The sequence below is a fragment of the Gymnogyps californianus genome, chromosome 9, assembly GCF_018139145.2.
Source record: "Gymnogyps californianus isolate 813 chromosome 9, ASM1813914v2, whole genome shotgun sequence".
NCBI lineage: Eukaryota > Metazoa > Chordata > Aves > Accipitriformes > Cathartidae > Gymnogyps > Gymnogyps californianus.
In genome coordinates, this window is record NC_059479.1 from 1,888,608 (window position 1) to 1,911,318 (window position 22,711).

The window sequence follows — 22,711 nt, forward strand, 5'->3', positions numbered from 1 at the left end:
GCACCCCAGTTCCTGGGTTATGGAGGAATTTCCGAGGACCGTGGCTGGACGCATCCTGCTGTTGAGCTGAGGAGTGTACGCAGCCTCTCCGGTGCCGAGCGTCCCCGCTCTCTCTGGCTGAGTGCAGTTAACCTCCGGCTTCCCGGAGCCTTCCCCTGCATTTTCCCTCGCGCTGGCCCCTTTTCCCCTCGCCTCCCTCGCCCTGGTGCTTTCCAGCTCATCATCTCTGATCTTTTCTGAAGTGGAAAGTAAATCAGGGCTAAGTGTCAGACTGTCTCATTTTGAAGACTGATGTTCAAATAAAGGCTTTCCCATCCTATCTTAATAATGTCATTAAAGCACTGTCAGTAGAAATTTCTCACTCGGCGGCATATGCTGGGGAGGAGCTCAAGTGGGAAAGGCCCTAAGTAAACACAGAATGATGGAAAATTATGTAACTGGCCCAAATGGGCTAATTAAATTTCCAGTGTAAAAGAACTGTTCTACCCTCCTTGGTAACTGCAGGCACTTTTTGCAGTGTAAGGAGAAAAGCGGCGTGGGGGTGCGTATTTAGTGCAGCATCATTAGCGGTGTGTAGGTGGAGGGAGGAAGATGGATGACCGCGGAACGGGCAGCACGGAAAACGGCCACAAAAAGTCAAGCGGCCCCAGCCGATTTCCTCAGAAATTGTGCCGTGTGCCAGGGAACTCCGGCGCCCCGGGGACCTCCCGGCGCAACAGCATCGTCGTCACCGACAGCAGGAAAGCCATCCTGCAGGTGAAGCGTCCCGTGTCTGCCAGGCGCGGTGACCGCCTCCGAGCCTCCCCTGCTCCTCGGCGGAGCCTCGAGGAGATTCTTCTCAGCCTAAAGATTTCCACTCGTGGTGCTCACAAGTGCTGGAAGGATCTGGCAAACCGCTGAGCGGGTCCGAGAGGCTGTTCCCATCCGGCTCCCATCAGGGGGACTACCTCCCCTTGCGGTTCCTCCGTGGTCGACCTGGAGCCCCGCTGCCAGACCCGGCTCTAGGCACTTAGTGGGATTCACAGGACTTGAAAGGCAATGTAAAAAAAAAATGGCCCTTTTCCAAACACTGTGAAGCTAAAGGTAAATATCAGCATGGTAAATATTGTTTTATAATGGTCAATATTGTTTTTAAAAGGTTGTGTCTGGTGAATGCTGGATGTGTGAATCTAATATTCCTTTGCTTCTTGTAAAACGGACTAATCGGCACTTGGGTATTTTTCTTCATCGGCTAAAGGGTTATGAACATAATTTTGATTTTTTAACTGATCATGTAAGAGTCGTTGCATAGACGATTGGTGCTTGGACCCTCGCTTCGAAACATGCCTCTCTTACCGTGACTCAGGTTTCTGTCGAAGCGGAGGACGAAGCCAGCCCTGCCCTCGGTTTTGAAACCCGACATGGGCTCCATCTGGAATCACAGCTATTTCAGAAATGACACGGACTCCTCTGAAGATCAGTCTTTTTCTTTGTTTGATGTCCATATTTTGGTGCCCGTGACTATAATTTCCATCATCCTGTTTTTCTTGGGAGTCTCTGGGAATTTGATAACGATAGTCATTTTCAGACGCTCGCAGGAGATGAGGACGACCGTGAACATGTACCTGTCCAGCATGGCGCTGTCGGACACGCTGATTTTCCTTGGCCTGCCTTCGGACCTCTACCGCCTTTGGAAGTACAAGCCCTACATATTTGGGGATTTTCTCTGCAAGTTCTTCATTTACCTGAGCGAAACGTGCACGTACTGCACCATCCTGCACATCACCACGGTGAGCGTGGAGAGGTACTTCGCCATCTGCTTTCCCCTGAAAGCCAAAGCGACCATCACCGAGTACCGGGTGAAACGGGTCATCCTGGCGCTGTGGGGCTGCTCCCTCCTGACCGCCGGCCCCATCCTCTTCCTCTTCGGGGTGGAACACCCCAACGGCAGCCTGCCCCAGGAGAGCCGGGAGTGCAGGTCCATTGAGCGCGTGGCCCGCACCGGGCTGCTCGAGACGATGACCTGGGTCTCCACCGTTTATTTCTTCCTGCCAATGCTCTGCTTGACTCTGCTGTACGGACTCATCTGCAGAAAGCTCTGGCGGAGCGGGCAGCGGCTGCCGGCCTGCCAGGCTGCGGGCAGGAAAAGGTCCCACACGCAGACTGTCAAAATGCTGGGTAAGAGCGGTTTAGAAACCCAATCTGAAGAGCTGCCCTCTTTAATCACTCCCACGGGGTGTACAGCGATGTGGGGGATGATGGAGAGGAGGGACGAAACACACAGGGTTACACAGATTTAAAATCAATGGATTTACACGTAATTGGTGTTTCTGGCTCTTTCTGGTAAGAAGGGGAGTCCCCGACTGCACAGTATTCAGGCTAGGGATCTTACTGCGCGGCGGGGAAGCAGATCAGCGTGGCTTTTGGTTGTTTTGAGATCACATTCCTCGTCTGTCTCCCCCCCCCCCCCATCTCTGACCCTTAGATTTCCAATTTAAAGAAATTGGAAAAATCTGTGACTTAAAAGCAGACCAGGCACTTCCCCTGCTGTGGCGAGGAAAGGTTTTAAAGCAACTTCCCCTGCAAAATTTCTCAAGCTTAGTGACTATGGCTTTGTCCAGGATGGCAACAACCCACCCGTCTGGCCTTCCTTGAACGTGATCTTCATCCTGTGCCAGCTGGTACCTGTGCCTTGGTGCAGACACTGAAACCAGGAGAGTTTGGGGCCCCTCCCTTCCTCCCCATCCCTCCGACAGCTCCCTCCCAAGCCCCCCCACCAGAAATCCTTCTCAGCAGGGAAGCACCAGCACCCACGACTGGAGATACCTCCAGTAAAATGTACCGCAGCTATCCCCTGGCTGTTTCCTGCCAGGTTTTATTTGCTTATCGCATGCTCTGTTTTCCCATCCTCTTCCTCAGTGCCTCCTTGGTCCAGTTGGCTCCCCTTTTCCTCCCCTCTGTGGGGGCCCCCCCACTTCCCACATCCCTGGTCCTTCCCCTCCGATACCCATTGCAGGACGCCAATGGTGACTCAGATTTTCAGGCCAAGAGTGGGCAGTAGCCCTTAATTTAAGTACAGACTGCTTTGCCCCAGCCTGATTTGATTCCTTTATCTCCACTGGACAACATGGGTGCAGAGCCCCCTATTTTAATTGCAAACAATTAATTTTGTGTGCAACCTTAAGTCCTTGTTGCTTGAGATTACCAGCAACCACAGCACAGAAGTAGCTGGGCAAGGCCGGAGGTCTTGTCCTTGCTGGGTTAAACTTAGCAAGCTCACGTCTCGGTCCTTAAATAGTTGAAAGAGGCAGAATAAACTCCGCTGAAGATGACTGAAGTGTGCTCTCCTCCTCTTTAGCTGTCGTAGTCTTGGCCTTTGTGCTGTGTTGGCTCCCGTTCCACGTTGGCCGAATCCTCTTCGCCCAGAGCGAAATCATCCTGTACGACCTCACGCAGTACTTCAACCTCATCGCCATGCTCCTCTTCTATCTCGGGGCTTCTATAAACCCCATACTTTACAACGTCATGTCACACAAATACAGGAAAGCGATGAGCAGAATCCTGCACCACAAGGGAACTCGGCGCTGCAGGAGCCTGACCAGGAGTGAAAAGGTTTCTCTGGAAGGTACAGAACTGGGTTCTTTCATTTCAGCTGTTCAGCATTGATTTAGTTCTCGCAACCCAAGCATTTTGCCAGCTGTGTTGCGGGTTAAGACCCGGGCAGACGGCGCACATGGAGACTGGAGCAGGTTTTAAGGCTGTCCTTTTGGCTTACCTCTCACTGTGTGTTTCCTGAGATAGGTTTGGAGCATTTTAGGAACACTTTAGGACGGTTGGAGTCAATTCACGTTATTCCTGCACAGAGGGGCAGGCACGGGGGGAGGCTGGGCTGTGCTCTTCAGTGAACTTGCCAGCCGCATGGTCAGGCTTAACTGTCCACAAAGCTCCTGCGAAGGGATTTCTCTCTGCTTTTGAGGACGAGACATTTTGTTAATCACAGACCTGTGAGACATAATTCGTTACCTTCTTCCCACAGAAGCTGAGAGAGAGAAAGTGGAGGTTAAAGCCAGGCCAGCTGTTTGCGTAAGAAATACAATCTGTAAGGTACTTGAAAGTGATAAGAAATTACTCATTTTGTGGGACTATGACCACGTTGCCTTCTGCCTAAAGGCTGGATTTATTGCTCAGCCCTCAGGCCTCTCGAGTTGCTTCCCTCATTTTCTGTCTTTTATTTTGTTCTTTATTCAAACTGCACCCAGCTTTCTGCAAAGCCAGACCCCATCTCTGCTAAGCTCTGCGGGAAGAAACAGTCCTTGCCTTTACAGCTCATCTGAACGCACCAGGGATGAATTACGCACGTGGGCGATCGCTGGGGTGGGAAGCAAGAGCAGGCGGCGTTTGCCCATCTCCCTCGTTTGTAAAACGGGCAAACACCGAGTCCAGATGATGCGTCCACGGGCTGTCCCACCACCCTCCTGACCTCACGTAAAAGGGCGCAAGAAGTCGCACTGCTCGGTCCCCACAGCCCTTGGAAAAGAAGAGGACAGTGTTGCGCTAAGGTTCCCACAACTAAAAAAAAAAAAAAAAAAAAAAAATCTTTCTGGAAGAAAAGTTAAGACAGCTCTTAATGACACTTAGTAACAACGCTAAACCTGTTTCTCACCTTAAATTACAGACGACACAAATGACTGCTCCTGAGTGAGATTAAAATCCACAAACACACACAACCCCGTAGTCAAATTTGAATACATTTCTATTATTTATTGGCTGTATTAAATATATTATCTATTTGATAGTTACAATTTAGTAATACAATGCATGGCAGCTTTAACATAAGTTTGAGATACCTCAAAATTACAATACAAGAAAACTGAAGATACCTAATACATTAATGCCACTAGGGTATATCGTTCTGGAATGGATAACAGCTGACGTAAAATCGGTATCGCGGTAGGCTTTCCCGGATATTTTCTGGAAACGTGACTATTTTGTGGCAATTACAAAAGCACTTTCTTTCACTTTTTAGGAGTCATGACTTGTTAGTATTTACTCTGCAATCCTAATTTATCTTTTAAAATTACCAGAAATATTATTGCCAAATAAACCTCTACAAACGTCGTTCTAAGAGTTAAAGAAATAACCCTTTGGCAACAGAGATTTGCTGAAGGCAGTCTTATTTGCTAAGAGTAGACTATGAAGAGAAATAAAGACAGATTGTAAACTTTCTGCAAACTAAAGACTAATATCTGTATAAAACTCTTTCCAACACTGGAGGGAGAGATTTCTATGATATAATAAATGATTAACTTAAAGTTCTGCTACAAGTAGAACAATACATTCAAACATACATTTTCCAGGACTTTTAATCAAAATAAATAGAGTACAAAATGAAGAGTACATTTTGAAAAGATTAATTTCAGATTGCACCATCAATCTACTTTTAAGAGTATTAAGCGATACTATGTCATAATTTAGGTTTTCCACATCTGAAATACAACACAATGCCTCAAACTATAACGCAACATTATTCATCAACTGCCATAGGAGAAAGACCCTTAAAGTGATTAATTACTGGAAATACTTAGCCTGTAGCACTATCACATCCAACATTCCACGTACAAGTGCATTGCTCTGATGCATATAAAGTGTAGCCGCAGTCTTTTGCAAGATACGCTAAATCTACCTTTCTATGGCATATTCCAAATGCTATCGGGAAGACCCATTCTGAAACACATTCGAAATCTGTGAGTCCCAGCTTTCACAATATTTGCTATAAAGAAGACAGCTGTCAGGCTCATCTTCAGGTATTCGCAAGCAGATTTAACAAGAACAGTCATATGTAGTGCACAGTGTCCACAAAAAATACCCCCCAGACAAACAGGACGAGTTTCAGAAAAGTTCATAGCAGGCTGAACATTCCCATCTAGAAAACAATGGAATGTGAAGCTGCTACCCCTGGGATAGCAAGTCATTTAAAACATTGTATAAATGTTCTGTAAAAAGAGTTCTTTCATGTACAATTTGAGAATTCAGGTTAAGTTAGAAGGGCATCCAAAAGCAGTCTGAACTTTTTATTTTTAGGTTAATAATAGTACAAAAACATTTGCTCAGTTTGAGCCAAATAGTGTAACATTTATCATAAATGCACTCTTTCTCCTTAAAGACAATACCTGTGCTTTTCTGAAAACACTGCAAAGACTGAATCAGAAGCACAGGAAATTACTTTTCTCTCAGGCACTGAGAGTGAAATGTGGATTGGGCCAACAGCTGCTCACCAACAGCAGAAAGCATTTCATTCAGAAATGTACAATACAAAAGGGGCCTTTTCTGCAATGTGACATACCAACGCCTTGCTGTACGTACATTACGTCCTGCTAACGTTTTGTCTAGCACTTTGATTAAAATTCTAAAAATGCTGGCACCCTCTACTTTAACACTTGAAATGATTATTACTGAATCCGAAATAGTAAAGTAACTGTAAAGTAGTAATATCGCTAAGTCAATATTCTGCTTTCCTTCTACAGTATATTAAATGTGGTATGCTCTAGTAATGTTCTGCAATACAGTACTGCTCTAAGCTTAAGCATTTGTGCTGCTGTATTTCACGTATACCAAACTGCAACAATACCTGATTAAACATTGCGGATCGACTACCACTGCTCTAGTTGTACTTGAAAAGGACTTGTTCTACCAATGCCTTCTCTCTCTAACTGGCCAAAGGGCCCCACTTTGAATTCCGAGAGAGGAAGAGCGTGCACACTCCCCCGTGTGCACGATAAGGCAGTTTTTTGCTGTTTTATTAACAGCTAACCCTGATTACAGAGGACCCAGGATTACCCTTTCTACAAGAAATCTGTGTTCAGTATTTGGAAAGGATCTGCCAACCCAGCCTCACTGTTAGCCAGCAGCAAAAGTGGAAACGCATGTAACTATACGTTTCCAGCTAGGATTTTAATTAGAACTAACCATAAATACCCGAAATAGCTTCTGTACAAAAAGCTGAGTACTGAATAGGCTCTCGTCTACTTGATTACAAAGTACTGAATAACAACAGCAAATAAAATAGCAACCACTGCAAACCCGCAGAGAAGGACGATAGCAATGAAGCGCTCTTCACGTAACGTCTTCTTAGTCTCTGCCAACTCCGTCGTCAAATCAGCACACGGTGGAACCAGCTCTTGTTTCTGAGATGAGAACACTGTACTGGGACTGTAAGGTCCATACAGTTCCTGTGATCCAGTAGAGTCTTGGGACTGACGGCCAGCGCAAACTCTGATCCGATATTCACAGTTTGTCTGCAAGCCTGTGAGACGGAAGGAAGTCTCTGGTCCCTTGTATACCTAGTCAGAAGGAGGGGAGAGAGAACCACTTTACACGGGATTCAGCTTACAAGCAGTACGTGACACTTTCCGTTCTGCTTTACGAGCACACGCAGCGCTGGACACTGCCTGAAGTCGTTCTCTTTAAGCCACCTTAATGAAATCTCAGCTTTTATTTCTGAAGAATTTATGATTCATTTTCTTGTGAATAATCCAAAGCTTCCTGCTATGCCCCACACTGACAGACCCGGATTGTGCAGCTCAGAAAAAGAAGAAGGAAAAAAAAAAATCATTCTGCACAACTATTGTTCCGTATAGCTCCCCCGCATATGTGGGGCAAGTGCTGTCTATGACTAACAAAGACAGTGATGCCACAGACCATACGATTTAAGAATCAAAAGAGCCAAGGGAAATGCTGGGAGAACAGGATAAAACAGTGTTAACCCACTTCTAGATAACCCACTCTCCCAAGGACTCTCAAAAGCCCGCCTTCGCAGTCATTTGCTTTTACAGCACAAGCAAAGGGTCAAACAGGGGAAGGAAACTTTATGATCTTTAATCTGGGGCAACCTTCGATGCCGGGAAGAGGCAGAACGGCAGGACCCCGCACCGGACGCTGTCCTCGCCCATCACAAACTTGAAGTCTCACTGAGAGGAACTGAGCGAGACATACAATGAAGCGCCCCAGAAAGTCAGGATTGTAAATTGAGTCCCTTGCTGAAATGAAAAGTATCCCTACTGCTAGCATCACCAAACAGAACTTCAACCTTCAGATACAGACATCTTCTTTTGCAATAATTTTTCAAAGTAAAAAAAACTCAAGTTCATTCTGTTAAAGAAAAGGTACCTGATCAAACTCTCTCCCAGCAGCAAGCTGAAGGATGTAAACAATGGAATCTCCTTTCATCGGCTGTAAAGGTTCCCATGTGATTTCATAAGTGTTTTCTTCCAGCTGATTTGCTTTGGGTGCTAGAAAAAAGAGTGATTTGTTGGTATTTTAGAAAAAGAGAACAATGGTCTGTACAAATGTTCTTGTTTTTTCACTCAGAAGAAAAGGTCCAAAATCACCAGTTATTACAGTGACTCATTTTCAGTTAGTGTAGCAAACGGGCACTGGTTTCACTGACAACAAGGAAGTTTTCTCACTCTGGCTTAAAGTGCGCTTTTGCTTTTGTACATTTTCCATTGAAAATGTTTCAGTTCTAACGCAAGTGACTGGGGAGTGTAAATCTAAAAGCTTAAGGTTTTTCCAATATATTTGTTCAGAATGTAGAGGTTACTTGTCATTCTCAGAGGTAACTGTCATTCAGATAATTTTAAGCAATTAAGATTTGTTTCATTCTTTCTTTTTCTTTGCTATATTTCATGACATAAGCTTAAAAAATGATCGTTGTAGGATTTGCAGGTTACACTTGTCCTTCTTCTCAAGCTGACAAGATGAGCTCTGACATCTAATGCTTGTACAGATGAGCAAGCACTTTCAAATCACTAGAGAACACAGCATTTATGTCCGTGTATCTCCAGAGCTGAAATTACATGTTATAAACATGGCTAACTAGTTTTCCTGCAGGTAATTAGCATTCTGATCTTCAGAATGACTTTCTCTAATGGCAATCTTTAATGTTCATATTAGAAAGTGAAGATCAGAGGAATTATTTGTGTTCTCATTTGCCTGCATGCTGTTGTAACTTACATCAAATGATAGATAACCCTGAAAAATGACTTTCCAGTTGAAAAAGGGTAGAAGAGATCCTCACTGTCAGGGCTGGAAGAGCTACAGCGTAGGAGATGGCCACACACTGGTCCTACACCAGCAGAGCCCTTCTTATACCAAGATAAAGCCCATCACAGCTGGTTTCTGTTCTCTGTCCCACAAAGGCCCTGGAAAGACGCTGGGCTGGAAGAGAGTCAGGTTGTGGCATTCCGTCTAGTACGTAAATGGCTTGCAGAAGTTTCTAGTGCAGTGTAAGCTCACCTTTAAGAGATGCGGGTGGAGACTTAGTTGTAGTGAAAGCGTAAACTTCAGAAAACCTTCCCTCTCCAGCATCATTATATGCCTGGATTTTAAAATAGTATGTAGTGGATTCACTGAGTCGCTGTACCTTGTATGTATGACAAGGACCATTATAAACAGTAACAAACCTGGAAGACAAACACAGAATACATACAATTGGAATTATTCAGTAATCACAAACGTGTATGTCAACATCAGCAGTGGAACACTTTCATATCTAACTTAAGTACAAAAAAAGTGACGATACATTCCGGGTGCCCCAGCTTTCTACATGCGTGCACGATGAAGGTTAGGCAGCTTGAGCTCTGCTATTGTCATCAACCGCTCATGATGTGCATTAAATCAGCACCACACACCATTCATACTGGTGGAAGTCTTAATTTACATGCACGAAGCATTCATTCAGCCTCTCTAGGCACTAAGCTACAGCCATACACAGGCTACCACTGAAACTACATGACCAAACTCTTGATTTGAATCAAGAGAATAACCCTTGTCTATACTAGGTAAGTTGTAATTTCAAGTTAAAGAACAGCTGTCCACCCCACATTTCTAATATGCAAACTGGACTTCATTTTAGAATTTCCAAAAATTAAAAAAACTGGCAATGAGAAGAAGGTAAGATATTACTATTTAAATAGTAAACAGTATTTACTGTTTACAAGTAAATACTAGCGCAACAGCTACTAACAGCATTTCTGGTCGAAAGATGGGATGCAAAAATGCAAACTAAGGGGCAAACTTTGGGATGCCCAAATGACTTACTAGTGCAAACAGAAGTGAGAATACTTAAAATGTCTTGATACAAAGTTGTAAAACAACAATATCCTTCACGTTCTGATTATCTTACCTGCCAAACCTGTCCTCCATCTGCAAGTTGAATTGTGTAGGGTTGGTAATTAAAGCTCTGCTAGGACCTTCACCCCATTTAAGTTTAAGGCTCTGGTAGCTGAAGACCACACATTCAAGATGAGGAGGGTCAGGAGGTAGTGGTTTCGTTTTGGCTTTAATGGAATGACTGAAAGGACCAACTCCAAAGCTGTTTATGGCCTGTATTCTAATTCTAGAAATGTGAGAAGAGCACCTACATGGTTAATTTACTGAGGTCCTGAAAAAATGCTAGGTAATGAAGCAAGAGTTAAAATTCGTAAAGAATAGAACACCAAACAATAAAGCAATTAAAATGCAGTTAGAAATTAACTATAAAAATAATCTACTTCAAACCAAGTCAACATAATTACATTGTTTGCAACATAATGAAGCTTCAGCGTTTCTCAGTATTGTTCAGGTTTATTCTCTTCAGTGAACAAGCGCCCAGGTCCTCCACGTTAACCTGAACTGTTTGCCTCCCACTGACACTGAAGATTCATAATCTAAACTCAGCTTTAACCAAGACTAAGCATGCAACACAGGAACAGCTACTCTACTCTCATCCGTACATTCATCCTCTTTTGGCGAGGTACCGATCATCCCATTATATGCATTGCTTCAGAATGAAAAATTCTAAACCCGGAAAATTTAGAATAAAGCCTTGGCTTTGAGACAGAACGTTAATCTTAACACAGCAGTCTTAACTCTTGCCGCTAAAACAACATGGTTTGATTCTGGATATATCAATTTCATTTTGTTTTTTCAGAGTTGCAGAGTGAATTAGGCGAATAGTCTGTAAGCTGAATGAAAAATTGCTCTAGAAATTTAAAACACTACCCTCAAAGCTATTGGTTGAAAATCCTACAAATGTAGTTTCAGAATAAAATGATTGATTATTACCTGTACAGAGTGTCAGGCAGCAGATTCTCAAGAACATGGCTTGTATTTCTTCCAACAGTTACAAGCTGCTTTTCCCCATACTCTATATTATATCCAGTGATCTCTGACCCATGACAACATGGTTCTTCCCATTGAATTGCAAGGCACGTTGATAAAGGAAGAGAAATTTCCATCTGATCTTCTTCAAGTAAATGCAGTACTGACACCGCTGCAGGCGCTGACGCAGGGGTTGTCACCACACCAGTCTCGCCAAACAACCCAGCTCCAGCGGCATTCACAGCCTGAAAGAGGGACCATGGATTATTGACCGAATCTACGTTTTTCTAACCAGAGTCACATCTATCATGCTTCCTTTTGCACGTTATTAAAAGCAATTTGGAAGAGGACAGAAAATGTCCCACATAAAATGTAAATACGGCAAAATGCCTGGTATTTAATGCAACACTAGATCTAAATTTCATTTCTAGAAACATGTACTTAGGAGGGACTGGGGGAGAAGGGAAAGCGTTTTTACCAATTACCTTCTATATTGCATTAGTAGGTGACAGCACGTAATTTTATTCATCTCTAGCTGAAGTTTCTCCTTCAAACTGTATGTACTTGTTCATTTGCTTAGTAACACATAACAAAAGGCTTTTCATACCTGGACTCTGCAATAATATGTGGTTGCAGGCGTGAGACCTTTTACTTCATAGCTCTGGCAAGGGCCAGCGTAGATGATATGCATCGATCCTTCCACCTGTCCCCACTCCAGTCTGTATTCACTGATTTCTGCACCATTGCACGCAGGACTCTGTGGGTTTAAGTGGTAAATTTTCCTTCAGCTATTGCGCAGGCACACGTTCACCATACAAGCGCGATCTCTCGTTACACTGAACGCAGACATTGGAAGAGAAGCACTGGGGTTGAAACCTGAGGTCTTTTCCACCACAGTCAAGGGCATGATTTTAAGTTCAGCTTGTTAAAAGGTTGCCGTCTAGATACGTGGCTGTAACAACAGCACAGTTCAGACCAGAATTCTGAATGACTCACAATCTCTCACCACTTGGATAAACTAAATATAATATATATTAGTCAGGATTAAAATGTCACCCAATTTATTCAGTTAAGATGGAAATTCATAGCTGACAAAGTTTACAAAACCAATGTATACCTCTATAAAGAAATGGGCTTAAAACATTCCACCTCTACATTTGTTACGTCTTCCATTTCTGTGTATTATCCATGTGTCGCTACAATTCTAAAAGCCAAGTATTAATTTGTGTGTTACTGAAAATCATTAAAACCTACCTCCCAGGAAACTACAACACAAGTTGCACTTTTACAAGTTATCAGGGGTTTGGAACATTGATCAGGGGGTCCTGGAGCAGTAGAGATCTCTGCTTTGTCAGAGTGGGGGCCAAACTGCAAGAAAATACGATTGCATGAATACAGCAACAGCAGCTGAGCAAAAACTGATGTGCAAGCGTATGAGCTGAAGAAAACACATTATTTTTAACTTGATAGAGAAATAAATAGAAGAGTTCAGTGCTTAGTTTCACAGCACTGTTTAAAATTCCTTTCAGGTAGTTTACTCTCTAAACTGGCCCTGTGCCTACAGGATATCTGTAATCCTCCCGCTAACTCCCACTGCTACGGTTTTGTAACTCCTCCTTCCCCTGCAGTCAGGATCTGGCTTCCAGAAGCAGCTGGGTACTGTTTCAGAAAGACTTTTATGCAACCAACATTTATCCCAACCTTGTTCAAACCTGGCATTATTTGAACACACCCCTCTCCACACAATAGTATTCCCACACCACCAATCTGCAGGGTCTACGCTAATTGTAAAACATAAGGCAATTTCTTAAGGCACAAACTTTTAAGTGGCTATTCACAGCCAGAAATGTAGGGCTTACGCTGCAAAGAAACGACTAGAAGTAGTAAGAGAGTGTCTAGCACTAACTTTGGACTAGTTACCTTAGGTACTGACGGCAATCCAGTAAACAACAACAGAAATGCAACACACAGCGAACATCCCCTTAGTCAGGGACGTTCACTCCTTCCTTCAGCCCTAATTTATTGTATCTTCTTTAAATCTTTTTTTTTATGCTGTAAGAAATTTTGCTCCTTCAACAGAACTACGACAGAACACAGAAGCTACAAAAATATCATCAGGCTTGTAAGACAATAGTATCATAACTATCTCTTGTGTAAAAAAAAAAAATAAAAATTGATCTCATTAGCACAGTGGTTACCCCAACTTTATTTGCTGCCCGTATCCAGAAGCAGTATGTTCTCCCTGGAAGTAGATTGTTTACTACATATTCAGATGCTGGTCCCTGATACACTTGTCTGCGTTCATCTTGCTCAGAGTTTGCCATCTCTATAATATATTCTGTAATGTCGGAACCTCCATCTACAGACGGTGGGCCTACGAAATAAAAAGAGATTATTTTTTTCCTATTAATTTCACAAAGCACTTTTTCTTTTAAATAGTTTCTTATCAGCCTTCTCAAGCTAGAAGTCGAGTCAGATGAGTTCTAGAAGTTAGAGTGCAGGCTTTTATCATATATCTGAGCAGAAACACTTTATGAAGCTTGCTTTCTTCTCCCCAGATACCGATAGATTATTTAAGATGGCCTTCAGTTTTTTCCAGATATTTTCCACATCTCCTTCAAAAAACAATCAAAAAGTAATGAAGATACACTATCTCCTTTACAGAGATAAAAATCAGAAAAGGAGGGTTGATTTTTAAATTGCCAAACAGGCGTCAGTAATGAGGCAGTCAGCAAGCCTTCCCACTGGAAGACATTCGTGTCTGCTTAAGTCTCACCATCCTGTTGCACAGGCATGCATCACCGAATCAGAGGCGGTTAGCAAGCGTTGGTTGTCTTAAAAAAACCCCAAACAACTAAGGACATGGACTACATCTATATATATATATATTTTTTTTTTTCTTCTTCCCCTGAAGAGTTCTACAGATTTTTCACTTGTGTTACAACATTTAAAATCAGAAGTGTTTTGCTCAGAAACACTGCAGCTTACCCCACTGTAAAGTGATTTCCTTGGGCTTAGCTTTGCCTGCCAGGCATGGAGCATGACACGGTCCAGGAGGAACAGCTGATGTTGTAACAGTCATAACATCAGAAGCCTAGCAGTAATACACATTATTTTAGAGCAGAAACACAAAACAACATTTCACGAAAACATAAATAGAAATGGTTTTCAGAAGCAAATTTGTTCTCATTTTTCTCACCTGGCTTTCACCACCTTTACTGACACAATAAACTCTCATTCTGTATGAAGTCCCAGGCTTGAGATGATCACATACATGTTCCCTCTGGGAACCACTGTATATGGTGTCCCATTTACTTCCTAAGGAAAGAAAGAAAATAATCTACACTACAAAACTTTTGCAAAAATCAGCCTTGAAAATTCTCTCACAGTATTATTACGATAGTCAAGCCACAGAGTCAAATTTGAATGAGCAATTATGCAGAGAACATGTACAACACAAAATACACATGTGAAAACAGAACAGTAATTGCTAGAGCAATGAGTAGTGAATCAGTACACTGAGTTAGCACACAAGCTGAATTAGTACTCAAAGATGATTGCTTACCAACTGATATTTCTGAGATTTCCAAAAAGTACTTAGAAATGTCTGATCCTCCATTATCTTTGGGTGGTTCTGAAAGAAATCAACATCTTACAATAAAGATTTAAACCCAATGCATTATTTTGTTATCAGCTTTTTCAGAGAACATATTCATTCATTGCAGAATATATTCAAGCAGAAAACTCAATTCAAACAGAAACAGAAAACAGCGTACTTATATATTCACAGTACATCTTCCAAAACAATAGTTTTTTTCTATTATTAATCGTGATTATGCCAGGAGGAAGAGTAACTAGGAAAATACTGCCTGTTTCAGGTATCATCTCTTATTTTTTTAAGAGCACAAGAAAAGTATTTAAGCATCACAGTAAGTCTAGAGGCTATTACAACTGAGGCTACTACAACACCATTGACTGCTTCTCTAAAATGAATAAAGAAAAACATTACTTTTGTACTACAGCCCCAAAACAAACCAAGTTGCAATTTTTTGATAATGCTAAGTATTTCTCCTGCAATAACGATATCTGCACAGACAAATAATTAGCCTGAGTTCGTCTCTGTTTTTTAATCTGCATTACTGAGTGACCGTACGTACATAAGCAGCACTCAAACACGGCGTTAACGAAAGGTAACCTACCCCACGTAACTTTCACACTGTGCGAATGGATCTTGCCCTTTACAGTTGGTTTACTTGGTGGTCCAGGTTTGTCAGGATTGGTGCTGTGTTCTACCACCTCACTAGGGCTACTTTTTCCTTCACTGTTGTAGGCAAAGAGCTGTTTCAGGAATGAATGGAATATATAATGAATGCTTTATTTAATGACAAGTAATATCCTGCTGATTTACAAAATTCTTCTATTAAACCCCCCCCCAAAACCCCAAGAAAAGACAACGATTTAAAAGAAAACAAAATTAGCTAGTGCAAAAAATCTGATTTGTATTACGATTCCACCAAAACCTATTACAACAACAGAAGTACTGCAGGTAATTTTCTGCTGTCTCCATAGAAAGTGTCTTAGCTGTATGAAAATGCTAAAACTCCAGAAAAGCATACAGTCATAATTAAATTAGAAACAAAACATAGTACAAACCCTAAACTTATACGATGTACTCCTCCTAAGATTTCTTAAAGTGCATGAGAGTTCATCTCCATTGTACTGTGGCTGGAAACCATAACCCTGTAAAGGAGGGAAAATAAGAACACACAGTCACTAATTTTCCGCAATAAAACAAGAACCAGATCAGATCGATCACATTTTTTTTTAAGCTTGAACTTCATCTTTGTTTCACGAATACATGCAATACTTGCCAACTGTTGCGGTATTTCACAGCATTTTATTTGAAAGTAAAACACAGAGTTAATTTTTTATTTACGCACTACGGCGTATCAGGCTTTTGCACATATACCAAACCCCAGCACTTACAGACCCTTCTTCTTCCATGTCTAAACTGTAAGTGAGAGAGTCATCAGAAGCCACCCCGTTAGGCGGGCTCCACTTCACTGACAGACAGGTCACTCCTGCTTCAACGAGCACTGGGGGCGATGGGGCTGGTGGGACAATTCCTGCTGTATGGTATGTCACTGTCTCGCTGAACCCACTGGAAAAAATATTTTTAAAAAATGTTAACAGCAGCAGATATAGTTGATGAGAAAATAAATGACATGATACATTGTGTTCATTACCTCATTCCAATATCATTTTTAGCAGCTAATCTGAGCGAATATTTTGTAGAAGGAGAGAGTTTGGTAAGTTTATACTGCTTCAGATGTCCGTAGTAGCATTCTTTGAAAGGTCCATTCTTCCCCTTTAAAAAAGCGAGAACAACCTGAGTCACTTTTTGCGTGGGGACTGTATGCTCCCCGCTAAGGTCAGCTTCTTCACTCTACATTTTCCTAAGTTTCATTTCACAAATAATAAAAAAAAAAAAAAGAGTAAGCCTAAAGAATGTAAACAGCTACTGTCATCATGGTCATACTGAGTATGCTAATAGTAATCCTGAGCATTCTTGATAATACACCCACGTTTTGACTGAGATATCCGTTTATTTTTTGGCACTGTAGATTTGACAAAGCGGTAATAAATGACTGAAGCTGAAAACAAAACACATTTTTGAAGTTTCTTGTCACTTTGGAATACATTTCAGTAAGAAGTTCAAAAGCTGAGTGATACTTGTGACAGCTACCGAAGATACAAGCCAAATGCTCATCCATTTAAACAGAGCACAGGAATTAATGATGCTCTGAATGACAAGAACCAAATGAGGGAATTTTACACTGTCCTCTCAGCGGATCTGAAAGGATTGCCTACTTGAATTGCTGCAATACTAGTCATTTGAGTCAAGCTTTTTAATTGGCTTGTCCCTTTAAAACTGCCTGGACAGTTGCACTGAAAATAGCTGATGTACCTAAGCAAAAAGTATTTTTAAGTATAATTGGTCTACAGATGTCATTATCATTTTTTTTGCACTAGAAAAGGTCTTACCTCATCCCATTCTAAAAGAAAATTAGTTATTTTGGAACCATTGTCATTTGAGGACTGAAAATAAAGAAACAATGAAAAAAGTTAAAATCAAATGGTTGTACTTTTATAAATATTTTTGCATATTAAAAAAACATTTTAACGATTGACTATAATATACTCCAACTGCCTTTTAAAACAAAATATTTAGTGTAGAGCTGAAAGGAATCTGCAGTAGGCATACAGAACAGCCCTCTTCCACAAACACACGTGTGATCAACTGAAACTCTACTGTGGGCACGGACGCACATATTCAGTCAAGTGAGTTAGGGTGAGAACTAGCAGGTATTTTAACTAGTTTAATTCCTCATTCCTGATGACTCTCCAGGCTGCTATACTACTTCTATTAATTCTGATAGTTTAGAATATGAACTTATGAATAGTTTTATTTTATGAAAAATGCAAATGATATTCTTACAGCTTTTTTCCTTGTGTCCTTGCACTGTGTGTTCACGAACTGTCTGAGCAACGTAGGCGTTCAGACGAGCAACATTTGTGCTTGTTAGGACATATGAATTGGGAACTTCCTTCACTTTCTAAGCACAGATTATACAATAATGTAACTAAAGTCATTTAGCTATAAACCGTTTTCCAGGTATAAGCATAGTCGTAAGAAAAACACGAAAAGACAAGAAAACAGTTACCAACAAGTCTTCACAGATACTGTATATATTCAAAAGTCAGATTAAAAAACTTAAATCTACAAACTAGCCGAAGAAATTTACTTTGAATGGGTCAGAATAACTATAAGAGCTCTGAATTATAACGTGAAGTCCTATCTATTTATCATCCAGGAACCCCAAGCAAAAATACAAATGCTCTATCCTTTCCTATGCTGCCAGTTCAGAAGAGAACTTTCCTACTGAATAGTTCAGAGAGACCTGCTACCAGCTCTATCACACTAAGGCCGTATGCAAGAAACTAAGTAAACGTTGAAAGGAGGAAGAAAAAAATCCTGATTTCAGTTATCAGTCTTAACTAAGCCAACACCTAAAGTACGCACTAAATTATTGACAAAGCTAACTTAAACATACCATACGTGAATACATCACACTGCTTACCTTCCACTGCAAACTCAGGCTGTTTTTGGTTCTGTTAATTAGCTTCGGTGCAGCTGGACAGTCTGGCTCACAACTTTCTGTAGTAAAACTCACTAATTCTGAAATGGATTCTTTTATGGAACTGCTGGTTGCTGAAACTCTGAACAAAGGACAATTAATTATGTTGCTATTGCATTAGCACCTGAAAATTTAAGGAAAGAGTTGTCAGCTTTAGAAATGCATTTAATCACAAGCAGTGGTTACAGCAACAAGACCAGCCTGCTCACGTCACAGGAAACAAGTGCCCACTCACTCTTCTTTCAGATCACTGATTCTAAAAGACAACAATTTCATGCCTTTTCATTCAGGAAGAAATAACAAAAAGTGAGTTTATGGTGTCGCTCCAGGTTCTAGTAACTCATGCCCACATCATAAGAAACACTACTATCCGTTCTGTGCTCAGGGAGACAGGGGCATGCTGACAGAGTAGTGTGGCGGAGATCACATAGGCACGCTTACTGATCTTGAAGACTCCATTTGGCACCCTTCATTTACTTTACAATTACTATCTATCACAGTGGAGATATTTTAGTGATGAAATACACGTGGGAGGCATGATGAAAACTATAGCAAGTGTTACCAGGTGGTAACAGAACACCTGACTTGAAATGAACCTCTCGCTAAAAAGACCGTGAGATTCAAATACGGACAACACTTACTTGTGCGAGGGTACGGATACTAAAACGGGCTAAATGGTCAGGCAATAAAGCCACGTTTATCAGTGTAATTGTTCAAATGGGACAGAATCTCTAGACCAGTCATGCTCATTTATGTTTGTTTTTGAAGAGCAACGACTTAACTAATTTTTCAGAAATACTGTCCATCTTATCAAACGAATTGTAGGCAGAAGAAAGGTGGTCTGTATGGAAAGCAACACCACAAACCAAACACACGCTATGCTACGCTGTGCAAGCGGAGCTGTGCTATTTAACACGCTCGGAACTCTTTCGCAGTTTAAGAACAGGATTTTGCTTCAGTAAGCCTTACAACTCGTCTCCTCCTGTGCCCAAGCACTGAGGCTCTCTCTTCTGCTAGCGGATCCCAGTGTTCTCCTGGCTTGTTTAAGCAGCTTGTCTTTTTCCTGACCAGTTAAACACCTTCTCCGGTAATGCTTATTTACTCTGCGTGGCAATTCTTGACTGTCACGTCTTGTTCCCTTGTAACACAGCATCTAACTTCTCCCCATTTCAACCAGTTTCCACTTCCCTTCTTGCACTGCTACAGAAGCTTGCAGTTTAGAGAAGCAACTTTACAAATCAAGCTGACAAGTCAGACTTGCAAATCCATGTTCAAGGCTAAGTTATTTTATTTACCGCTGCCTTCAGCCTACAACAATCTCTTTCACTGAGTCCAATCTCGTTGTTCTAAAAAAAATACCAACAGAGGATAACTTAAAGTTTGTATTTGAGAAACACGAACAGACAGAGAAGACAGCAGGGGAGAAAATGAGGCGATATTTTAATGAAATTAGAAGATAAGTAGGAATTTAGATAGCAACAGTAGTGTTCATAGCTACGATTCTTTTGCAGAATATTTCTCAAGTTGTTTGCGATCACACCTCTTTCATGAAGCCACAAGAATTTTGTAATTAACATATCAACAAAAGCATCAAGTATTTCATTCCCAGCAACATACCTGGCATGATAATCAGTTGCTGGTCTGAGATCAGGAAGTGTAATTGTTAATTCTTCCCCGCTGTGAAAAGGGAAAAAAAAAAAACCAAAACCAAAAGTTACAGCTCTTCCTTATACTTTAAAGGACAAAAGCTTATTGAAAAGCAAAACCATGTAGCGCACATTTAATTTTCACGTTTTCCATTGTCCATGTAACTCTTAGTGACATTACTTAAAATTTATTTCATGTGAAGTAGGTAGGTCTGCAAGTCAACAAACAGCTCCTGATAGAGAGATTGCTGATTGGTTAATGTTTTTAAACATCGGTATTGTGCTTAAATGAAGAAACTAAACTTACACATAGACAGATTTAAATTTTCCATTTTTACCACTGTTGGATATTGCTACTTCAAATGTAAATGCTGCTGGACTATGACTATGGCTCTCTCCATTCTGTGAACTAACTGGGAGATTCCAGGACAGAACGGCTGATCTTGCTTGTATATCAGAAACCTATTAAAAGCATAAATAATGCAAGTAAGTTTGCTTTCTGTAATAAAAGGTATATTAGTCAATAACATGGTGTCGCTAGTTTGCCTATGAAGTTCCTCACTGGAGGAATTCTTTACCTTTGTAGTGGAAATATAGAGTCATGATTTGAATTTAAATTATTTCCTCTTTTCACTTCTAAAATAGCATATTAAAGGATTTCCCTTCAAACACTAACCAAACGTATAGACACACTACATTGTCTCAGTGTACGAAGAGAAAATTTCTATTTCACCTGCACTGTTTGCATCACTCATTTGGAGCAAATTTTCAGATTTGGAGTCTTGAACACTGACACCAGATCTATAATTAGGCACAGTCAGATGGCCTAACCTTCTAACTCTATTACAACTCCCTCACATAATATTTAACCGCTAAGCTATAGGATAGCAAGAGGCTCTGATTATATGTGCTCACGACTAAAATTTTTGGTCTAAGTTGTTTGCTGCTTAATTCCCATACTCCAAATTTTCTCCGACAAAGTCAACACAGCCTTCTGTTAGCATTAAGCACAGATGTCAGAAGCAGCAATGAAAAAATACTACCATAACAAAGAATAGCTAGAAAGCCAGAGCAAAAGAATACAACCCGTGCTTACTGTATACATAATGCAAAGAGTTTTATTAAGCATGCTGAAGATCGAAAGTATCAGTGCAGTTTTAGCCTTTACACATTTAAATTAACGTCACCAGACTCCAGCTTCCTAAATAAGTCTGTAAATACTCAAATATTTGCTCCAGTTTCTAACCATAACATAAATAGATGATCTCTTTTTGTAAATTCTATTCCCAATATTCTTAAATCCTCTATGCTGAATGAAGGATGGTTCCAAGAGTGGATAGACTTCCACTAGTTTAGCAGGCCCTTGGTTTGCAAGGCACTAAAGCTCTCTCATATACTAGACAACTTCAACAGTGGATATACTCTCAGGGTACAGACTGGGAAACTGAGTCAGACAGACTGTTTCAGAAAGTTGAGAAAAGGTAGGTTTCTATAGCATGGTTGCCCTTTCCCAGCTATAAACTCTGACAACTAAAATACATTTTCTCTATTAAAAAAATAAACCATTAAGAAAAAAGAAGAAGAGATCAATAAGACACATGTTATTTTATAGAAAGTATATGCACAGAAAATAATGGTATTTTAAGGATAATACTTACGACTGGCTTGCCAATGCTCAAGTGAATATCACATTTCTTGGATTCTGTGTCAGATTCTGAAATTTCAAATACAAAACAGATTACTGAAAACCCCAAGAGTAAACCAGGCTGTTAGAAAAATGCCACCACAAGATGGAGTTCGCCTCATTAAGAGTTTAACAATAGTACTTATTGTGCAAAGTTCATTTCCCCTGTTTGTTTTGGCTGCGTGAGGGGTAGAAACATGAACTATCCAAAACTAACACTGTTACAAAACCCCTTTTAGTACATCCTGCACAAAGGGTTATTTTCCTAATCTGAACATAAATGGGTTTTCTTTGACAACACAAAAACATTCCTCCAAAAATGAAAGGTGTTAAAAAAATGACAGTAAGATCTTATCTCTCTATTGTATGTGCTTTCCTTGAATTTCTATTGCAAAACACTGGGTCTAGGCACAATTTGGAAGAAGCCTGATCAAAACTGCACGCTAAAAAATACCTACAGGTACCGAAAGGGTTACATCTGTAAACCGAATCCTATCTTTACAATTGTTCATGTCGAACAATTCAGGATATTATTCTGCCTATATATAAAACCTTTTTTTCCCCCTCCAATAAATTTGTATTAAGACAAATCTTTGATCAAGTACAGTTTTCGTCCTTGAAACAAGTTGGATAAAAGCTTCCACCTCTGCTTACTTCCCAAGATAAAGTCAAATTTCTCTTATTTCTCTAACTGAAGAGTTAAATACAACAGTGACACAGATGAGGACTAGACCGTGCAGCCTAACAAGACCACATAATTTAAGACACACACACAAACCACTAAAAGATACACAAATCATTTAAGGAATCGTGATAAGAAACCGTCTGCATTTCAGTGACACTGTTTCAAACCAACAGGAAAGACAAAGACATTGTTCACAAGGTACCTCAGTATATGCGAGTAAATAGCCATCAAGCTATTAAAAAGCTCAAACATTCATTTGAGCAAAATAATGCACTTAACTGAAATTACAACTGATCAAACAGCAACCTGTACAGACAGTTGCTCTAACCTTCCTATTTCTTGAAGTTTTAAATAACTCCTAGTTATCTGAAAAGTACCA

The 22,711-nt window shown here is 40.9% G+C and overlaps 2 protein-coding genes across 2 annotated transcripts in view; one reads left to right on the forward strand and one right to left on the reverse strand.

Annotated features, from left to right (window-relative positions):
- The first annotated feature begins 1,400 nt into the window (after positions 1-1,400).
- Positions 1,401-4,677, forward strand: LOC127019780 (growth hormone secretagogue receptor type 1-like). The gene is made up of 3 exons (XM_050902009.1): positions 1,401-2,215; positions 3,408-3,604; positions 4,655-4,677. The coding sequence occupies exons 1-3, from the start codon at positions 1,401-1,403 to the stop codon at positions 4,675-4,677; spliced, it is 1,035 nt and encodes a 344-aa protein (XP_050757966.1).
- Positions 4,678-4,714: 37 nt separating this feature from the next.
- The window catches only part of LOC127019846 (fibronectin type-III domain-containing protein 3a-like), a 49,774-nt gene continuing 31,777 nt past the window's right edge, over positions 4,715-22,711 (reverse strand). Inside the window, exons 8-27 of the mRNA XM_050902091.1 lie at positions 21,622-21,677; positions 20,271-20,425; positions 19,935-19,994; positions 18,261-18,399; positions 17,164-17,217; positions 16,365-16,486; positions 16,105-16,279; positions 15,772-15,858; positions 15,318-15,456; positions 14,684-14,752; positions 14,318-14,436; positions 14,107-14,212; positions 13,317-13,492; positions 12,373-12,486; positions 11,726-11,875; positions 11,083-11,363; positions 10,163-10,375; positions 9,274-9,440; positions 8,146-8,267; positions 4,715-7,319 (exon numbers count right to left, since the gene is read on the reverse strand). Coding sequence (XP_050758048.1) covers positions 7,002-7,319; positions 8,146-8,267; positions 9,274-9,440; positions 10,163-10,375; positions 11,083-11,363; positions 11,726-11,875; positions 12,373-12,486; positions 13,317-13,492; positions 14,107-14,212; positions 14,318-14,436; positions 14,684-14,752; positions 15,318-15,456; positions 15,772-15,858; positions 16,105-16,279; positions 16,365-16,486; positions 17,164-17,217; positions 18,261-18,399; positions 19,935-19,994; positions 20,271-20,425; positions 21,622-21,677 — 2,822 coding nt within the window. The 3' untranslated portion in view covers positions 4,715-7,001. The remainder of the gene's footprint in view (positions 7,320-8,145; positions 8,268-9,273; positions 9,441-10,162; positions 10,376-11,082; positions 11,364-11,725; positions 11,876-12,372; positions 12,487-13,316; positions 13,493-14,106; positions 14,213-14,317; positions 14,437-14,683; positions 14,753-15,317; positions 15,457-15,771; positions 15,859-16,104; positions 16,280-16,364; positions 16,487-17,163; positions 17,218-18,260; positions 18,400-19,934; positions 19,995-20,270; positions 20,426-21,621; positions 21,678-22,711) is intronic.